Raw genomic sequence first — 22,712 nt, forward strand, 5'->3', positions numbered from 1 at the left:
TGAGATTTTACAAATATATTATTCCTATTTGATGTTATTTGGTGATTTTTATTTTATTATAAAACTCGATTGTAAAGACAACAGTTACACTTGAACAGCAATCCTTCCGAATCTAATATCAATTTTATTGAATGTAGTCATTATCTATTCTAGGAACTTAACAAAATATGATAGAACTATGATTGTCTTCATATGTAAAAAGGAGTGAACTAAACACATTAACTCATAAATAACCGTTAAGTCTTCATATGAAAGCTAAGTAGCAGTTGTTTGTACATTAAGTTTAAAATCTACTCGATTAATTTAGTATAGTAACAATTAATCATTTTGAAATGTGACTTATGAGATTCAACATTTTATGTACTATTTGAAGAAATTATGAATATTTACACGAAGGTTGAGTTTTTCAATTTTGAACAATTTGACTGACGATAATGTTTAGTCGCTAAAATATTTCTCATTTTATTTGTGAGACTTTAATAAAACAACAACTATCAGATAAAATTTTCTAAACCATGGATATAGTAGACATATCTAAAGGTTATATTTGAAATAACCTCAGTTATTGAAAACTAAATAGTCCCAACCTTTCACCTGGCAAACAAGTTCGAACTTCTACAGGAAAATAATCGAAAGCAACATCAAAGGATATGTATAGTTTTAAAATAAAGTCAAACGTTTATCTAGTCAAGTCCACATGTTCATTTTGCGTATAGTGATTTCAAAAGAACATTTGATATGTGAAGGGCTTGATTGTGTGTGTGTGATTCTGTATACTAGTGTTATTAGGAAACAGAAAAGTTGTACCTCTTGGTACGACTAAGGACATATTAATCGTTTTTGTTTATTGTAAAACTAACTATAAGTATGAGTGAAATACTCTTATCGAAGCATGTGTAGAATCGATCCAGTCACATATTTACCCGTATTGTTAAAGTGAGGATTATCATGGATCAATCCAAACATAATTGAATAATCGTCCATTTTTGTCGGGATCAAGCTTCAGTTGGTAAAGACGAGGCGGATACTAAGCTCTATGTATTTATTTGTTGATCAATATTTACCGTGGAGTAGATAATTATTCTGTTTTCTACTGATAGTCTGATTCAGCACCTAAACCATCGTAATAATTTGTGTTCCTTCAAGTTTGATTTTGTTTCTGAGTGTAGTACTTTTTCTAAAATTTTCTCATTATTTGTGTTCTCTCACCCTGATAGTGGACTGCCTAGATGTTTCCCCTACACAGTATTTCTCACACACAGTATTTCTCGCAGGATTTGAACTCAGACATGTGAAGTTAGGTTTCAGGAAAATTGTAGATACCCCTTGACGATGAGTATCGACTTAAACAAACCTTAGGTCCGAAACTTTACAACAATCTTCATAACTACGTGACATTAATTAGCCTAAAAAACGTTCATTTTATAAATAATTAGTTCAATTTATTTCAATAATGAAAGGATTAATATTTTAAATCATAGGTAAGTAACAATGTTTGTTATTTGAACACGAAATTATTAAATTGACAGTCATTTGAAGGGGTTCATTTGAAATAAATATTTATAATAATAATATCACCTGATTGAATAACTAAAATATAATTTATTTTCTTTATCATTATTATCCTATTTCTATTTGCCAACTTATCAATAATATATTACAAAGGAAGCTACTTATCCATTGAATATTGAAACAATGAAACTCCTCCAGGGTCATATAAAATAATTAAATGTAAACAAAACTTAAACTATATCAATGTCACTACATGAAAAATATTAATAATGATAATAATAAATTTTAAAATCAACTTCAATGATAATAATAAGTTATTTGTTTAAATTTGATTCAGAAAAAGAAAAACGAATAGAAATAACCTTTCTGTAAGAAATAAAGTTTACTACTATCTTGACCAGGTATAAACAATGTTCTCGAAAAAAAGTGTAGATTTTAGGCCACAATCATTTCATTAATTACATTAATAATTTATTTACAGGGTTATAAATTTGGAAATGCTCATCTTTTTCTGTGTAAACAAATGCCCTGGTATGGCCGAGAGTCGGGAGAGTACGCTCTCCCTCTCGAAATACTCTCACATGGCCACGCGTATATAGCCTCTGACAGGGAAGTCATACTCACTGCCTTCTCGCAGCACCGGTGTTGTTTACGAAATTGAGAGGACGAAAAGTGAATGTCCGGTGCTATAACCGGGTTGGTGAACACAGAAAGTTCACCTAGGGGAGTTGGAAAACCCTGATTTCAAACCAATGGTGCACATGGGCTCCAATATCCTGAAGGAACAAATGGCGAATGAATCAATCGTTGGTCATCGAGTACCATGTGACTGCATCTCCTCACGATGCTCCACTGCCTTGTAGATCAGATCTTTAGGTCAAAGGCTCTGGGTGTGGCCCTCTAAGAAAACCGCCTGTTTCAGTTTGGGCACCTGGGCATTATCACAGCCCTCACACAAATCAAATGAGATTTGTGCGGCGCATATATATATATGGTGCTCCTTTGTATCAATATTTGTGTGTTTAAATGAAAAAATGTTATATAATCTTGAATATTTTAAGGAATTAAGAGAAAACATGTATTACTGAATGCATTCACAAGAGATCAGTAAATTAACATATTAAATACTATTTGATGGAGGAATTCCATGGGTAGAGTTTACCAACCAAATTTAGAATGAGAAAAAATACTTGTAATCACATTATGAATGTTCACGCGATAGCGTATGTTTGATATACGTTTTTATTCTCCTGATTCTAAGATAGCGTAGCATGCAAACTTGTAAAACATAAGTTTTAGTTTATTTATATTGCGGCTGACTGTGGAACCGAGGACATGCTTTTATTCCTATTTGGAACTCAGAAGTTAAATGTAACTGCGTCTCAGTATGTTGTTCATTCGACGATCAGTCGCTGAATCGTGACCTGTGTTATATTAATCTGCTTTTTGATGTGCCTAAATTAGCAAATCACATGTTCTGCGGTATACAACTGTTTGATCAGAGAAATTGGATAGTGCGTTATATTTCGTTTGATAATTGAAAAATGACGTCAGAGTATTCAAACTAAATGAATAAATATTGTCAGTTTTTATCACTAACACCTTGGATTCCCTAAGTAGAATCACTAAGTTACTTTTGGAGTTTTGAACTAGATTAACAGACATGATTCGTTTCTTCGTACAGTGGTAGTTTGAGTTCTAGAAGTATTCGGAACAATCTGAAGGAAACCTATAACATAGATCTATTGATAATGAGTAGTATATTTTAAGTGAAAATTCTGATGTACTCAACTTTACAAGTCTGTACTTTAAATGTCAAACCTGGTTTTGAATGGCTTTTAACATTGCTGGTATACATATCTACTTGGAAAACATTTTCCAAAAGGATTATTGTGTGGAATATTTCCCCGAAGCCGATTACTGATGAATGTTAAAAATAGTTATATGAGCTATCAGTATGGTTAGTTACATGACTTTCAAAATTTTAAAATCCTAATGAATAGTCTGATCTACTAATTGTATTCTAATTTGGATGATTTTATGAAGGTTAGCTCAATTTTAAGATAGATTTCGTATTAGATTAATGTCAACTGACGAAACACTGAAAATCAGGGGTTACCAGATATATTTTTGTTTGTGTTAATTAAAATATCCAACTCCCGACCAATGGAATGTGTTTAAACTGTTTTGGGCACAACGAATAAGTCAAATAGATTGTATCTCTAAACCTTACATCAAACTGTGAAGTTTAAAACAGAAACTTCCGACATCCACCTGACTAAGCGTTTTCTTTGCCCATCTCTTAAAAGATGAAATCCAATGTAAATTTTATGACCAAGGGTTGCACCAAGTAAAAGAAATGAAACAAGTATTCGTGTAAGGTGTTATTACTTTTATAACCAAACGACAAATTGTTAAAAGGATATTTGAAGGCTGAAGACTTGAATTACACTTTAAGAAACATCTAAATATCATGCTTTCTTTTCAGTTCTATCTAAAATATAAAGTTTGATTTTTATAATGACATTTTTTTTCAGTTGAATTCGAATTTTATCAATATACTAAATATTTACAGTTGCCATACTTGTCTAGTCCTTTAATGCTGCTAGAATTCTATCTACTAAGTTACAATATCTTCAATGGTCTAAGTGACTCGACAATTGTTATTGTAATCCTATCCTCAAAATTTATTGCTCCAACCATTCAAATGATCTTATTTTACAAAGTAATAGAACATGATGTTCACGTTCTTTTATATAGAACCTAAAATACACAGTTACCTATCCACAGTCGGTTTGATATGATCATAAAGCAGCACTGTAGTATTCATTTACATTAAAAGTACATGCATAACAATTTTAATACAAACTGTCGAACTTAAATATGGATAACAGAAAGGAATAATTATTTAAAAAATAAATTGACAATCTTACTTATTAATTTTGATTTATTACATGACTGGGAGGAAATGAAACCTCTTAGTGGAAAAACCGATCTCGCAAATAGTCGATCTTGTTGTCAAATAATATTGTATGTGAAACTACTCAGGCTTAAGAATTGGTTTTTACATGAAATATACCACTGGATAACACGAGTAACTGATTATATCACAAACGATTCATTAATTATATGATCTTGAGAGATCCATCTGTTGTGATTTGTTTAGTCATCTAGGTCAGATCATGAATTAAGTCAAACTAATGTTTATGATACAGGATTAAAATTTGTGTGTGTTACATCTAAGATAACATTTATTCCGGTAGAATATTTTACTTAGATTAAACACATATCATTGCTTGACACATAACTAAGTACGTGGTTTAAAATTATAGCAATAAGACAAAATTAGTTTTTTTTTTGAAATTTATGAAAGGGATTAACTGTTTTAAACGATATGTTTGTGATATATATTTCGTAACAAGAGACCAATTCTTCACATAAATTATTCCAACCATTCATAACTTACCCATAGTTGCACTTATTACTGCCTATGTATGAAAAAAAAATAGTCATTTATATTTCTTGACACAGTTAAAACCGAAATATTTAAAAAACGATGTACATCAAATAAATGCAAGTGCATTCAGCTGACGAATTCCAAATAGAACGAAACGCGCGTTCTGGATTCCACTGCTAGCCACTATCCATCTTTGCTTATAATACTTGTGAATTAAGGCTATATCGAGGCAATACGCACAGTATGCACATAAACCAATTAGAGACTGACCAGTTGCAGTCCTAAACATCAATGGGAAGATTCAAACAAACAATACTAATTGAATTTAATGTAAGATAATGTTGGAAAATTCAACAAATAAAAATAGAATTTAGTTAAACTGATGTTTTGATTTGAAAATTCAGGTTGAAAAAAATAATGTTTTATGACCTTAATATGTGAGATAATTTTACAACTATTATCTCCATTCTGTAAAACACGCTTAAGTTAGTTACGTACAAGTTATCAACATTTCAAAGATGAGTTACAAGACGAGTTACATCTGTAAATCTTTTTAGTCTAAAAACGTCATGATTATCAAGAGGCCTGTAGTTCTTAAGTTTAACCTTTTATAGGAACTATAACAGAAGACCTCTGAGTAGTTCTAAAAAAGGAAAAACATATATATCTAACTGTTTAGTATTTCCAATGTTACAATAATTCTTCAGACAATATCATTTCTCAATGAACCATTCCATATATATTCTAGGATTGAATCTTTATATTAGACTATTGTTTTATTTTATTCAAATGTATATTGTTCTCATATCTTATTTTTCATTATAAATTTTGTTCCCCCTATAATTATTTACAATAACTTTTCATATTCACCAATCAGAATTCGTTAATTTTATTTAAACAAATAAATTATTAATTAAAAATGTTAGAAGCTTATTATATTTACCTTTTGAATTAGTTTCCATGATGCTAATTCTCCCTTTTTTTCCCTCTCTCTCTCTCAATGTTTATAATCCGGTAAATTTTTATTTTCATTGTATCTAACTAAACTGTATTACATCAATTCAGTATCATTTTTTTTACATAAAAATATGAGTATGTTATTTGTTTTATTGATACTTATTCAAAATTTGGTTATCAAATTCACATTAAACACAAATTCAAATAATAGCAGGATGATTAATAATGAAAAGGACAGTAATAATCCAAAGATTACTTTGAAAAAACAAGAAACTATGCATAATGGTATCAATATTGATGATGATGTTGATGATGATAATATTATCACTTTAATCGATGGAAAACGCTTAACTGGTATAAAATTACATTTACCATTGTCTAGTTTAAATCCAGTGATAGCTTATTATGGTGTAAGATATGCATCATTAGGTGTTCAGCATAATAATGATAAAGATCAGTTATCCAGAATGGCTACAACTACGAATCATAGTGATAGTTTTAAATTTAATAATAATCATGATATAATGAAAGTGCCTGCATTACATCGTTTCAGTCATTCAGTTGCATCATTTTTCTATGAATCTCCAATTGGTGTTTATTCACATAGTATACTTCCACCAGTATGTCCACAACCATCAATGCATGTTCATCTAGAAGATAAAGATATACCAAAACAGGTGAAAGATCGATTGATTCATTTGTTACCATTTTTAAGAAATCAAGATGAAGATTGTTTAACATTAAATATTTACGTACCACAACAAGGTAAGTATTTATGTAAAATTCATTTATTTATTTTTAAAAACTAAGTTCCTTTCTTTTCTGTCTCAGTTTAAGTCATGTGAATTTAAATTGCTTGTAAACTGACTTTGGATACACTATACATCTAAGTTAAATATTTTATTCTGAATATAGAAAACTTTGTACATGTCGCTTACGAAGGTTAACATATTTATGAATTGAAGATAATAGGATAAAAGGATTGATTCAAAGTAACTAATTTATCAAAAAACTTTGATTTTATTCATGATCCTATAAACAAAACAAATGAAACTGCTCTTGGACAAAAGAACTTCTACATGAGTCAAGTCATGAAAATCTGTTTCATATCAACAAAATGTCAATACTTATTTCCCTAAATTAAAAGTATTATATTACCGACTGTTGCATTCGGTAAAACATCCCTACAATTCTTTCATAATCAAGAATTCAAGAAAAAGAATACTGGGTTGTTATTTTACTTTACATAGAAATTAATTTAAAAACAATTCGTAGACAGTGTGAAATCAACCTCACAATATCCAGCCTCATCAAAGAAAGTAAACAAAATTAGAATATCAAGTTGTTTTTCATTCACATTGAGGACCGTTCATTTGATATGAAGGTTCTTTTAAAGGTCACACTTGAACTTCTATTAAAAGATCCTGATAAATTAAGCTAAAAATACAAGTTTACCAAGTGTATTAAAAAAGTTGATCTTAATTTATGGATAAAGAAATCAAAATATTATGGTTTTTAAATACTTTTGTTTTTAAATGATAACAAAATATATGCATTCAGTATTGTTTATTTGAATCTTCCCATTGATGTTTAGGACCGCAATTGATCAGTCTCTAATTGGTTTATGTGCATACTGTGCGTATTGCCTCGATATAGCCTTAATTCACAAGTATTATAAGCAAAGATGGATAGTGGCTAGCAGTGGAATCCAGAACGCGCGTTTCGTTCTATTTGGGACTCGTCAGCTGGATGTACCTGCATCTCGGATTTGATGTTCACTCTGGGACTCGAACCCAGCACCCTCGCTTCAAACGCCATCGCGTTATCCACTCAGCTACTGAGTCCTGATAGCCACTTGCTTGTGCGTTAGGGTGAAGTTTAAATTCACTTAGTATTGTTTGTTTGAATCTTCCCATTGATGTTTAGGACTGCAACTGGTCAGTCTCTAATTGGTTTATGTGCATACTGTGCGTATTGCCTCGATATAGCCTTAATTCACAAGCATTATAAGCAAAGATAGATAAAACGATTCATTGAAAAAGGTCGATTGTTATCCGTCTTTTAAGTATTTAAAAAAAATAATTTTTAAAACCAACGCGTTATATGAAATACGACGGAAAGCATTTACAGTTGTACATGATAAAAGGGGTGGATGAAATGTCATTTTAGATACGTAATTCTTTTGTTTATCATTAATAAATAAATATTTATACATGTTTTGTTAAACTCATATCTCTTAATTATGTATTCACTGTTCATTTAAAATACAGCTTCTCCTTTTATTGAATGTTTAGTTCTAAAATGGTTGGATTAAGGTAAATTTATTTATATTTTGGTGGTTATGTTGATCTTAGACTGATTACCCAACTATATAACCATTAAAAGAAAGAATATAAAATAGCGGATAGTTGTTTTGAATTAAGTTGGAATTTATTATTTTCAAGAAACTGTAGGACTTAATGACTCCGGTTGGAATCTTGAGGATATCATTAGTATGTTTAAGGATTCAGTTATTCCTTGTTAAATGAATGCTAGTTTAGTTTCAAGACTTACTTTCGATTGTCTTGTAACACGTTATGTTGAACCATAATCATTTACAAACTATATCATATATCTTTTATTTAAAACGTTTTAAAATATGGTTACTTTTTTCTGTCTGATCCTTTGTTTAAACTGAACTCCAGTTGTTTACTGAAAATATGGTCAACTTCGAAATTGTACTTAACATTATGTCTTTCCAGAGTGTAATGTTTTTAAAGCCACTAACTTAAAGTTGCGTATAAAATACTACTTAATTATAAATCGTTTACATTTTTATTTTCAACTGTGTGATTCTTATGTTATACTATAGTGACCAAAAACACTCATTGGGGACAATCGAAGGTATTTAAGCACAAATTACAGACTATCTCACTAAATTCTGATAACCATACAGTAAACAGTTAATTTGCAAAATAACAATCAATTGTCTCAATCTTCACTGTTCTTTCTGTAAATATCAGTTCGTCTTCTCTAATCCCACTGTTCATGCATTTTCCTACCGATTGCGCTTCATTTCAGTACTTTCCATATCGGTCTTCTGCCAAAATACATTCTATGTCTGACCATCGCCATATACTACTTATATGGATATAAGTAGACCACGCTACAATACAACTATCCATTAAGTAATAAAGTACAATCTAAAGATTTTATTCTGTCATTAAGATTCATATATCTTGATTATATTACTAAAGATTCCATAAAAGTAACTCATCAATTTTTTTATTAGTTCAATATCCAATCTTATGTTTTTTTAAAGTAGATTTTACTCATATAGACACATTCAATAACTGACCGGAAAGTATCCGTTTTTTAAACTAAAAAAAATTAACCAAAACCACAATATAAAAAATGGAATCTCTTATTCTTAAAAAATTCTCTCGGTATATACCGAATTTTCCATTTACATTTGATTCAAATGTCGAATCGATGGATATAATAAGGAGTACTGAGAACCTCAGTATCAAATTTTTAATCTTGAAAGCTAGATTAAACTAGATATAAAAGCAAAAGTCATTATTGTCTGGCGCCAATCTTTCATTTTTGAAGTTTTGTATTTGTTGAGACTGATTTTTTTCCATTTTATTAATGATATTTTGATGTCGGAATGTATAAATTTAAGATATACAAATATATTTTCTCAGGTAAAATAAATAATTTGACTTAGAAAATATAAAGCATTATTACATGTACACAGGTGATGAATCTTGTAAGCAATTAAAGTTTTTTGAAAATAATTACATATTTTATAAAAGTTGAAAACATGGATATGGATCAGGTTTCATTACTCGGTAAATAGATCTAAACAAGAAGCTACTGAAATGATAATTGCATTTTTAAAAGTTATCTGCTACCTCAGAAAGATTGAGTTTTTGATAAAATCTATTGATCATGAATTCCTTGGATAAACTCTCGAATCTAGACGAACTATTTGTTTTCATACTATAGCCCCCAAATGTCCTGGTACGGCCAAGAGTGGGAAAAGTCCGCTCTCCCTCTCCAAATGCTTTTACATGGCCACACGTATATAGCCTCTGCCAGAGTAGTCATACTCACTGCCTTCTCGCAGCACCGGTGTTGTTTACGAAATTGAGAGGACGAAAAGTGAATGTCCGGTGCTATAACCGGGTTGGTGAACACAGAAAGTTCACCTAGGGGAGTTGGAAAACCCTGATTTCAAACCAATGGTGCACATGGGCTCCAATATCCTGAAGGAACAAATGGCGAATGAATCAATCGTTGGTCATCGAGTACCATGTGACTGCATCTCCTCACGATGCTCCACTGCCTTGTAGATCAGATCTGTAGGTCAAAGGCTCTGGGTGTGGCCCTCTAAGAAAACCGCCTGTTTCAGTTTGGGCACCTGGGCATTATCACAGCTCTCACATTAATCAAATAAGATTTGTGCGGCACATGTATATATGGTGCCCCTTTGTATCAATATTTATGTGTTTAAATAAATAAATAAATAAATTTCTTACTATTATGATTTCTAAAGTCACTATTTTTTTAATGAATACACAAAAATAAATTTATTTATTTTTCATTTACCAAAATAAAAAAACAATTATCTTGATAGACAAAACAAGAAAATCCTATAAGCGACCAATATTTTTATTTGTTCATGGTGAATCATATGAATATGGAAGTGGTAATGCATATGATCTTTCAGTATTGGCTAGTTATAGTGATACAGTTGGTATAACGTTAAATTATCGGTTAGGATTATTAGGTAAGTTCACATTTCTGCAATGTGTTTTTAAGCAAATTTACACATGATAATCAGTTGATTTGATAATTTAAAAAAGCATCCAGAAACTTCTATATAAAGTTCAAACAATCACATCATTTTACGATACTCCATGCAATTGACTCCTTTCATGAAGTTAAGCAAAAGAGAGAGGGAAATATATACAAATATTGCTTTAGTTTTGAAAATATTATTTTTATTAATGTTTATTGAGTTGTTAAATGTATCATTTGATATGTAAGTAAACACATCTCTTTAATCTAAGCTCATATTGAAACATCATTAACGTTGTATATGTGTAGTGAACGAGAAACACAAGTGTATGTGAATACAAAATTACAGAATCTCTTAATAAAATCTGAGAACTATACAATAAATACTTCATTCGCAAAATGTCCATCAATTGTCTAAGGCTTTAACGTTCCTTCATTTCCATAACAATCACTCTCTGTCCTAATTCTCTTCTCTTTGATCTTCTCAAACTTCTGTCGGGCATTCCACTTTCGATTAGTGTTACATACTACTTATAACTGTTGACATAATTAGCACACACCATTTATGTATCATGAGTTTATAGAATTCATTTATAAACCGAATCGCCTACGAAGATTTTCAATAGCCACTTTACAGGACATTATCAATGAATAATTCTCGTACAAGTACTGATTTTCTGTGTATATAAATGTACAATTCTAAATTATTCAAAGGGATTTTTCAATGGAAATTTTTACCATGTTCTGAACTGTTTGTTACCATGGTGTTTTTTTTAAGCGACAACATTATTACCAAGTTCCTAAATAAAAATAATGCTTTAATGATTGTATTTATTTTACCTCACTGTTAAGAGGTTTAACAAAGTTTTTATTATCACTATTATCGTCATTATTATCATTTTGATAAAATGAGAAAAAAGAACGCTTCACTAAACTGGTTTTTCTCTTAAATGTGATGTTTGTTGTCTATACTTGTTGAAATCAATGGTGTTATTTATCACCTTTTGACATTTTCTCGACAGTGTCCTAAAAGTCAGTAACCATTTGAGTTGGTTTGTGAACACTGAATTAGAGTGAAAGTAAAAACTTCACTCCAATAGAATCTACAGTCCTGCTTAAGGTTGGCAACTGAATAGAGGGTACTAATTTCAGTCATGGTTTCATAATGAAGCTAAGTAAAATGAACTAAATAATCTCAGTATAGAAGTTTAATGTGATGATTAATTTCTGTTTACTTGTTTCAACAAAACTTCCATACAATTCCGTGAAAATAATAATCAATTTTATAATTTTATAGTTGAAATCATAAGTCAATTGAAGCCAGAATATCGTGGTAAACCTGAAAGCACTGGACGGCCGTTTCGTCCTATTGTGTGACTCCTCAGCAGAGCTCATCTACGACCCGCATCGCGAGATTCGAACGCAAGACCTATCAGTCTCCCTAACGAGCACTTAACCTCTAGACCACTGAGCCAGCCGGCATCCGACAGTGTTAATGTCTAACTTCAACAGATCCACGAAATTGAGCGACACATCCACCATTGTCTTCAGTGAGTTACTATCTTACAATAGACCTGGTTGAACTCCACTGGTCACTGTTTCTCACTAGAACTCTAGGAAATATCTCTTGAAGCCAGTCACTAGTTGTAGCTGTAAAAATGTGAACAAATGTTAACTATGATTATTTTATGTTGAAGAAAATTTGATAATTAAATATCTAAATACTAAACAAAAATGAACAATCGTTTAAACTTTTTCAGTAATTTATTTATCAAACCGAAATTATTTTGAAAATTTTTTTAAAAAGGTTTTCTTTTTACAAATAATCACGGTATCAGTGGAAATTATGCACTCTATGATTTACATGCTGCTATTATGTGGATTAAAACAAATATTGAAAGTTTCAATGGTAATTCAAATGAAATTACATTAATTGGTTATGGTCATGGAGCTGCTTTAGTACATTTGTTTTCTTTATCAAAAATGTCACAAGGTAATTTCATAAATTATTTGTCAGTTATATTTAAAATATTTTTGACTTGTTCAAAATTGAAGGGTGATGGTATTTTAAATATTAACTATCAATGTATACTTAAACTAAATACAACGATTTATGAGACAGCGGGGGGGGGGGTAAGTGGAGTAAATCTAACAAAAGAAATGGATAAAATGTATTAAAAGTGCTGAGGACTTTTAATGAAATAAAATTCGTTAAACATATTGACTTTGCTGTATCCCGTGGAAAATTATGAATGGTAACTTGGAGGACTATTCGTGGACCAATATGATATGTATATTTCCTATTGTATAATTGTTAAGTAACTAAACTATTTACATTCGTGTCCCTCTTATTATAAGCTTTATTTTGGCCCTTGAACTATTATGATATGATTTACCATCATTGAGTTATCCCCAATCTATTGATTACTGTTCCCCTTATTCACAGCCAATTTTGGCTTAATCTTGTACAAATGTTATTTTTTATTTTATGATATGATGTGGCCTGTTTGGTTGGTATATAAACCCAGTATGTTTGTGAATAATGATTCATATTACAGAGGCTGTTATTGGTGTTCTGGACTTAACTGGCTGGGCTAGGTAGAAAGCAGGACCGATAAGTACTCAAGACTGCTCATACAGCTTTTGTGTATCACTGGTCCGATCGATAAATTCACTCCTCTCTGATTGACGGGGGTCAGCACGTTCAGATATCAAACAGGGCACGCACGCACACACACGTTATAACAGACTTAGAAACAATAAAAATATTATTGTCAAATACAGTAGAGTTACAACCATAACATGGAGACTGGTGCGAAACAGATTGTTTTTATATAAAATAGGCGCTGTATAAGAAATTTCGTCTAAATTTGAACAAATAGTTTCACAGTATTTGGGCGCTGAATTGATGTGTGACATTAAGGAAGAAGAATGTATTTGTAAAATCTCAGCGAATGAATTTGAAATAAATCCAGTATTTCGCTTAGCAATCTGGTTCAAGCAAAACGTTGGATTTACTTCAAATTCATTCACTGAGATTTTACAAATACATCCTTTCACCTTAATATACTGTGATTTTCAATGTTAGATAACTAAAATGTCTAACCCTTAGGTTAGGTACAGGAGTAAATCTATATAAATATCTTAATAGTTAACATAGTAAATGAAATCAAAGAATATTTAAACAAACTAATTTTATTATTAATAGAATTGACAATCTTAATTACAAGTAACAGAAAGAATTCGACCATATGTTTTATTGAGAGGATATCGAATTACTAAACAGCTAAGAATTGAAAGGTTCCTCATTGAATTTGATACAAAAGCACTTAATACTTAAAATAAGTATTTAGTTAAGTTTTCGTTTAAAATGACAGCATAATAATTATTTATAAGAACTCTCGTCTAAATTAGAGCGAATAGTTTCACAGTATTTGAGCGCCGAGTTGATGTAAGACATTAAATAGGAATAATATATATTTGTAAAATCTCAGTGAATGAATTTGTAGTAAATGCAACGTTTCGCCTGGCAATCTGGTCCAAGCTTTTTCAAGGAATTATAATCAAACATCAAAATTATCGAATATAAATAGGTACATGGTTCTCCGGGTTCATTTTACACTGAATAGGTCATCCAATCAACGTTAACAAAGTCTAAACTAGGTAAGTGTATTAGTGTGTAAGAGATGTATGATGTGAAATGATAAGCGTTAATATAACATATTGTATGGAAAACGTAAGATGTGAGAGGAGAAATTGCATTCACACAATATATTGTCTCTTATCAGTGAATTTATAAGGAAAACATACAATTTGTAATATATGATATGAATCATATCTGTTACAGCATGTATAAAATGAAGATAATTAAACAAAAATAAAAATAAAAGAGTGAAATTTGAAGAGTGTAAATTTTAAAAACTGTATGTATGTGACATTTTTTAATGTTCCAGTGAATTGTTTAACAAATTCCGATAAGACAACTGATTAGAATCATTGAAAGCAATTGTTGTCATTTAGATAATACGAAATAGATAAAAAACGTTAAGGATTTCAGGTTTTTACTTATTAATGATTAGCTGCCATGGCACTGCTAATTGTATTCCATCTCTCCTATTAATATTGTTTGGATTAGCCCAAATGTATAGGGCTTCAGCTGTTTGCCTTTCCTTGTAAGAATTGAAATCCTTTTGAAGGATTTTTGTGTGAACGAAATCAATTGTATGACCCGATTCTATCGAGTGTAATGCTATCACTGATTTGTTCTCCAGTTTCCTTACTGTTATGTCTCGTAGGTTGAACGCTTTATTCGGATCCTAGCTATTCGGATAACCCCAGGCTAGCACTACTGAGCGACTTGAAAGACCATTAAGAAGACACGAGTAACAGAGAAATCGCTTTACTACAAGGTTCATTTATGTACAGAAAAACAGGGGTTTTATAGTAACTAAAAGACCTTGAGATCCCATAGTAACAGTATGTTAACAGCCAATCAGGACCTTGTTATTTTAGTAGCATTTTAGTAGCATAGCTTCTAACTAATCGCTGATTGGTTGGGCTCTTTATGAGCCTCTCTGGAGGCTCTGATAGAGTTTATTGTAAGCCGACCTAACACTTACATTATCTGAGGATTTAGGAATGTGTTTCAAACATTGTTTGTGTTCCTTAACCCTCACATTCAGTTGTCTTGATGTTTCACCTACATATGTTGCATTACAGTCACTACATCTGATTTCATAGACACAATTTTGTTGTTCTTCTTTGTGAATTGGATCTTTAGTTCTTACTAATTTTGATCTTAGGGTATTGTTTGTTCGAAAAAATACTCTTATATTTTGATTACTCATTGATTATTTTGATTATTTATTTTTATTATTTAGGTACAACTGGTAGTGGGATCAAACGTATTATACTATTGAATGGATCCGGATTTGCACCATGGTCAACATCACATCAAACATCATCTATTTTGATTGAATTATTAAAACAATTGAATATAACAAATCAAAATTTAAGAAATAATAAATCATTAAATGAGAATAATCCTTATCAACATCATAACATTGAATATTCAAATAGGCAAAAATCACTCTTTCCACAAACTAACAATATGAAATCATTGAAAGCATATAATGATTCATTACATAATCTTGGTCCATTTACCACAAATACTAATATACCCCTTCAATTATTAAAACATCTATTTATGACTTTAAAAAATTCCACCATTGAATTTTTAATAAATTTACAAGAAAAATTAACCCAGTCCTTTTTAATAACACGTTTAGGACCTGTAATATTGAGAAATTTATTTCCAAATTATTTGATTGATCGTAATTCAATTAAACAAATACAATATGATCAAGGTTATCATAAACCACCACTACCACAACAACAACAACCGCAACAGTGGTATTCACAATTTATCGGTAAATCTAATGAATTGAATAATCGAATATTAGAAACTCTCAGTATAGAGACAAGTTTATTTATGAATACAGATTTATTAATTGGATGGACTGAAGCACCAGCATCTAATCTATATTATTCACATAGTAATATACATAAAATGCCTTATAGTCTATTAATACAAAAATTGGTATATGAAATGTATCCTTATAATCAAGATGTAATCAAAGAAATTATTGAATATGCTTATTGTAATTCAGATATATTTCATTTTAATAATAACAATAATAATGATGATTATATTGGGAATTCAGAAAAACAATTCAAGGAGGTTGATTGTCGTTGGGTAAGTGTTTGATAATAAAAGTACTTTTGTTCATATTCAAGGTAGATCCCATCTGATAAAAAGAATATACAGTTAGTAAAGGTCACAAGATGTTTATTAATTATGACGTAAATTGATCTGACATTGTAAGTCAATAAGTTCTGCTTGTTTTCTCGTGTTTTTTATGTCAATACCCAATTAAATTACAACAGTGATTGAACTCTGAATACTAGCGATTTTTATAAAAGATATATCTAAACCGGGAAATAGAAGCAGATATGAAAAGGATGAATGTTAACTGGAAAGGATTGACCAGGACAGGGTTGGATAGAGAATGCTGGTGGGTGGCCTATGCTCCTCGGCGAGGGGTAACAGGCGTGGGTAAGTAAGTAAGTATATATCTAAACGGATAGCGACGTAATCCTTGAATCAACGTCACTTTATTTAAGCAGTGTTATATGTAGATACCCAATGAGGTTGGTGTCAGTTATTATTATCAGTCGAGAAGGAATACAAGATAAACTAATGTAAAGTTTTTGTACCAAGAGTAATTGAATTTTAAGTATGCAAACCCGTTCATAAAAGTTGAAAACAATTTCAGCAGTAAATCCCAAAGGTTAGTTCATTATTTCCCACTGAATGAATAGAAATAGATAATGATCAGTTATTTATGAACAACGAAGGATCTAAAATGGACGTGTATTTTTCCAGTCTGCTTCAGCATCAACTTGGACTCCGTATAAACAGTCAGTAAATCCACAGGTCGAAGAGAATAGTAGTCACGGTAATTACATAACCGAATGTGAAAAAATTAAACATAAAAAACAATCTGAAGGGGTAGATGAATTACAAGTATTAAAAGTATAATATATTATAAAAATCAGAGCATCATTAAAAAATGAGGGATTATAACATCTCGGTCACTGCAACCTGTTTAACTTTATTCCACATGACGTTTCTATCTATTAGTTTAAGACAACTCTAGGAACACAGCCATGAAGTTTAGAAATTTTCATACAGTGCGAGTAAACAATCAATTTTGTTAAGCACTTATTCTATGCTAGACTTTCTAAAAAATTCTCCTTCAATGTTAGCCGGTATTATTCTTGAGTGTAGGCGGTAGCTTACTTACTTACTAACTAAGGCTTATGAACCATCGTAAAGTAGCGTAGGCCAACCACCAGGATTCCCAAACAAATCAATTCGAGTACTCTCCTTTCTGTTGATATCTGTATCCAGTTCCCTGAGTAACATATACTTTCGTCAGCATCTTTCTATTTTCTAAGTTCGTGATTGCCTCATGATGGGGTTTTCCGACTTCCTCAGTATATCTCCTGTCCACCTCCAACGTGATTGGGTTGGTGTTCTCCATATTGTACTTTAGGTTGTTGTTTTTTTCCCTTGTGTATGTCGAGGCCTACTGGTGCAGAGGCTTCTGCTGCACTGGTTGTCTTCACCTGCATTTGTTCGTGTGTATGGGATAGAAGAGCTAGATCACTTGTGAAGTCCAAATCCTCAAGTCGCACGCAATTTGTCCGTTGTATTCCCATCAGATATGGACGTCTTCATAACCCGGACAACAACTTGAAAAAAGAAAAAAGGTAAGCGTATGCAGTCTTGTCTGATACCAGAACTCCCTTTCAGTGCATCTGTCAACTGCCCTCCATGCACAATTTGCAGTGTAGCCCGTCGTATTAATTCCTGATGATGCTGACCAGTGTAGAAGAAGATAGCACAAAGTCCTCTTCTTCAAGCTGTCTAACACGTTCTCACAGTAAAGGGAGTTGATGTAAAGTGACGAGTTCCATTCAGTTGATTGTTCAGCGATGATTCGTATTGTCGCGATTTGGTTGGTTCACAACTGATCCTTACGAAATTCGGTCTGTTAATCTCGAAGGTGGACGTCTACTGAATCTTTCGTCTGCTTCTGCAACACTCTGCTGAAAACTTTTCGTAGTACCGATAGTCGTGTGACGCCGCTGCGGTTTGTAGTATCGGTTGATATGTTAAGCTCATATACTTTATTCTAGCTTCTGGACAAACCAATTCACCTGTCCATCATGAGTCATGTTTTCACCTTGTCAATTATTCACTTACTAACGCCTACTATTTTTTGTGTGAGCGTAGGTGTGTGTACACTTCTTATCCTATTCATCGCATGTCTGTAACATATTCTTGTCTGACTATAAATATTGATTAACGCTTGATAAAAGTGAGTTGGCTTGCCCGCCATCTCCAATGCGTGTCATTTTTGTTTCGCTCGCTGATATTTACTCATGTGCTTATAACTTTCCGGCCTACGTCATTTGTTAATACGACTGTAGTTGCCGCTTCTCTTTGCCTTCTGATTTTATGCACCGTTAAGATTTGTATTATAACGGTTATCGAGGTGAACGATTGGTGAAGTACGGCACTACAGGTTCTCATACTTGACCAGATCTGCTTACTTCGGTATCCTGATGAGGTATCCTTCTTTCCAGTCTGTCCTCTATTCTTGAATCTCAGTGATTGGCTTGCCTTCTTTGTCCTTGGCTGGTTTCTCTGGTTTACCATATTTCCCTGCCGGTTTCTTCGTTGTATCATAATTCTTTCGGTTGCAGCTTTTTCCGCTTTCGTTGCTAGGTCTTCCACGTATCTCTGCTTGTCAGCTCTAATGCTCCTCATCACCTTCTTGTTTGCTTCTGCGTATTCGGCACATGCTGTGGCTTTCTCTACTCTTGTTCAACTGTTGTAAATCGCTATCTTCCTGCTCTTCTTTTCTTGGGTCTTCTTCAGGGTATCAATACAGAATTATTCCCTATGGCGGTAGCTAGGCATATGCAATGCTTGAGGATAAACGACTAGTGAATTCAGCCATCTGAATTCTTCTTTAAATAAATACTTTTAATCAGTTTTCTAAAGTCGTTTCAGAATAATTTTTCCACATCTTATTTTATGTTTCATAAACAAACTATAGAAAGTTCTAGATATATTATCCGATGGATTATACACTGTTCCAATTATACAAACATTGAAAATGCATAGTGATTTTTACACAAGTCAACGAATGATCAACAGAATGCAAAATCCTTCATTGTCATCATCATTGCCTACATTATTATTCCCAACTGGTACACCAACAATAACTCGTTTAAAAGAACAAATTAACAATTATGATAAACACAGGAAATCAACTTATGCATTATTCTTTAATTACAAAACAAGTCAACAAATTACAAAGCATAGAAATGCTACTAGAAAACAATTACAAATGGGAAAAATTGGTTTTGCTGATGACTTACCATATCTACTTGGTGCACCATTTATTAGTCCAAATCAATTAGAACCATTCTCTAATGAATATACAGATATGGATAAAAAAATTTCTGTTAATTTAATGAATTATTTGGCAAATTTTATACATAACGGGTAAAGTGTATAATGAATGAACTTATGTTTAATGTAGTACTTATTATATTATTAAGATATTCTTTATTTTATTTGGTAAGATATTCTGTAAAAAAAGAAGGGAAGTAAAATTCCAGTAAAAGAACAGAATTGATAAATGTTAGTACAAGACGACAAATAAATCTTTCATAGTTGAAAGCATGAGTCAATTGAAGCTAGATCACCAAGGAGAATCTGGAAGCACTGGACGGCCGTTTCGTCCAATTGTGTGACTCCTCAACGGTGCGCATCCACGACCTCGCCTTGCGAGATTCGAACCCAGGACCTACCAGTCTCATGCTTTCAACTATGAAAATACTAAATCTTCACAAAACCCCTTCTGAAATAAATCTTTGTCAAAAATTTTAGAACCACATTATAAGTAAATAGTTGAACATTATCCAGAAGATTCTTTTAGGTTTCTTAATAATATAGAAAAATACTTGTTGGTGCAAAGTAACGTCATGATATCATTAGCAGCATAATCTTTGCTCACTAATGTCTGTTTACCAAACATAATAGATTTTATTTTCAGTGAACTTATAGAGAGAAGCATCAAAACAGAAATTCATGTCTTTACAATAAAGGAGCCAAGTGTCAGGCACACATTGAATGTGTATTTTCAGTTTATTAAGTAGAACTTTTGCGAATAAGATGGTTTAACTATGGAATCTTCACTAGATCCACTTCTTGAAGACTTTTTTGAGGAAAAACTGAGGAATAAACCACTTGAAGGCTTGGTCAACCAGAGAGCATTTTACTGTCACTACATAGATTATAATTTTATAGTACTTAATGATGAAATGAGTGAATATACAAACATATTCATCAGAAAAATACATGAATGAGATAAAATGATAAGGCAGATGACAGAGACTATGATAAAGGTATCAATCCGGAAATTACATTTAAAAAGTGATATTGCCTACAGAAATATTAACACAAGGAGTAAGAAGGGTATTGCAATAAACCCATTTAGCCTGTCGGTACATCTGGAAACAAAAATAAACTATCTAAATTCCCATATTCATGCGAGTTTACCAGTTAAACTGCTCTGATACAGCTAATCATACGGGATTCAGAACTAAGGAAGTCTTTCATCATGATTCAGAGCTTCAACCTACCTAGTTAATTAAAGGATAGTATGTAATTAAAGGCATCATTCATTCCTACTTGACTGATGGAAGACACCACATAGACTTAAATAGAGACGTATGAATAGTGTACTGAATTACATCATATATACTACGTGAAATATCATAATTACCCTGTTCAACATTTTTCACTTATTTAGTTAATCATTTGGTAACATTTTCATAGTCACTTGTACAACTATGACACCGTCACTTGACTGATATTATACTATTATTGGGAAATATAAATTAGTGTACGGTTGTGAGAAAAAACCAACTTAAAAAAATACTTCAATTGCTCTATTTGAATTGGAAGTTTAACTTCAGTAAACCCTACATATTAAAAAACTGAAATAAAATTTATTAAGTGAGGGAAAGAAGGAATAATTAGGGAAAGAAGATGGAATGACTAACTTTGTTTGAATCATACTCGTACATAGATTTAGTGAAATCAAATGGTTTTAAATGAGATAAATAAGTTAATATGGTAAAACTTGTGCTATCCGGTTGATTTTAGAAGTCTATTGAGTCCACAAACATGCTTTTGCACAATTAATAAAAATGATATCACAGATATAAAAATTTAAAAGAAAGTAAAACTACAAGAAAAAGCGGACTGACGACTCAGTAAACACGTACAAAGTACTTACTTTAAACAATGAAAGAGATAGATAATAGTCAGTTATATATGAGCTTCAAACAATCTGATAGTCAAAACAAAGAACAAATTTTCAAGTGCATTATACAGTTCCTATTACAAAAGTAGCTATAGATGTAAATCAGTTCTTCTGCACAATCTTTTCATTGATATACGACAAACGTAATTCCGAAATTCCTATCTTAATTTACTAAATGTTCAAAAGTTCTAGTGTTTTTCTTACCATCTCGAATTAACAAAATTGTTGTAAGCATACCGAAAGTTGATCAAAGATGTCCGTTTAGAAATTCTCCGGAAATTTGTGGTAAATAATCCATACTCATTGAAGTGTTATTTTAGAGCAATTAAATTAAAATTTTATACAACCGCTTGAGTATCATTGGTTAAAGATAGCAGTATATGAGGTCATTTACTGGACTGATAGGAAGGCTTCACCGTGAACGTATCTCTTTCCAGAAACACTGGATCATATTTTTAACATGATGATATATCCAGTATAGTTGTTCAGTATATCTACATTCTGAATGCTAGCAATCAAACAAAGATCTGGTTTATACTCCCTTTTTTATTAGTTTTTCTGTGTCTGCCTGTCATTTTTTATGAAAAAATGAATATAGGTTTCATTTCAAACTTCTTATTTCATAGTCACTACAGAAACATTGTGATTTTTACATACTCATTAGTCCGATCAATACAAATAAAACTTAATTACACTTTACTACTTCACTCGAGTTAGGGCTTTAATCAACTAAAAGAGTTCATCTGTAGCACCATTTCTGAAGAAAGAAGAAAAAAGTACTGAACAGTCGTGATTAAAAGGTATCTTTATAATATGTATTTTTGCCTTGCCTATTCGTGTTTAGTATATGATAGAATATCATTACATGGGTTGAAACTAAAATATATTATCTATCACCTTATATGAACTTCTATTAAAATCTGTAGTTTCCCAATAATTTTTCGCTTACAGTATGATTGAAAACAATAAATTCATCGATTTGATATGACTTGGTACAGAGTATATAATATACATTGATGTTTTCATTCAAT

The 22,712-nt window shown here is 31.5% G+C and overlaps 1 protein-coding gene and 1 non-coding gene across 2 annotated transcripts; one reads left to right on the forward strand and one right to left on the reverse strand.

Annotated features, from left to right (window-relative positions):
- Positions 1–6,141: 6,141 nt before the first annotated feature.
- Smp_082690 (neuroligin 3 (S09 family)) lies at positions 6,142–21,974 on the forward strand (the record flags this gene model as incomplete). Its single annotated transcript, XM_018795868.1, has 6 exons — positions 6,142–6,658; positions 10,548–10,700; positions 12,519–12,704; positions 16,174–16,466; positions 19,402–19,853; positions 21,914–21,974. The coding sequence occupies 6 exons, from the start codon at positions 6,142–6,144 to the stop codon at positions 21,972–21,974; spliced, it is 1,662 nt and encodes a 553-aa protein (XP_018650137.1).
- On the reverse strand, positions 7,701–7,766 carry Smp_tRNA_01116_Gln_TTG.1.1. Its single transcript has one exon. It is a non-coding gene (tRNA).
- Positions 21,975–22,712: the final 738 nt, after the last annotated feature.

The sequence above is a fragment of the Schistosoma mansoni genome, chromosome 2 (assembly GCF_000237925.1).
Source record: "Schistosoma mansoni strain Puerto Rico chromosome 2, complete genome".
NCBI lineage: Eukaryota > Metazoa > Platyhelminthes > Trematoda > Strigeidida > Schistosomatidae > Schistosoma > Schistosoma mansoni.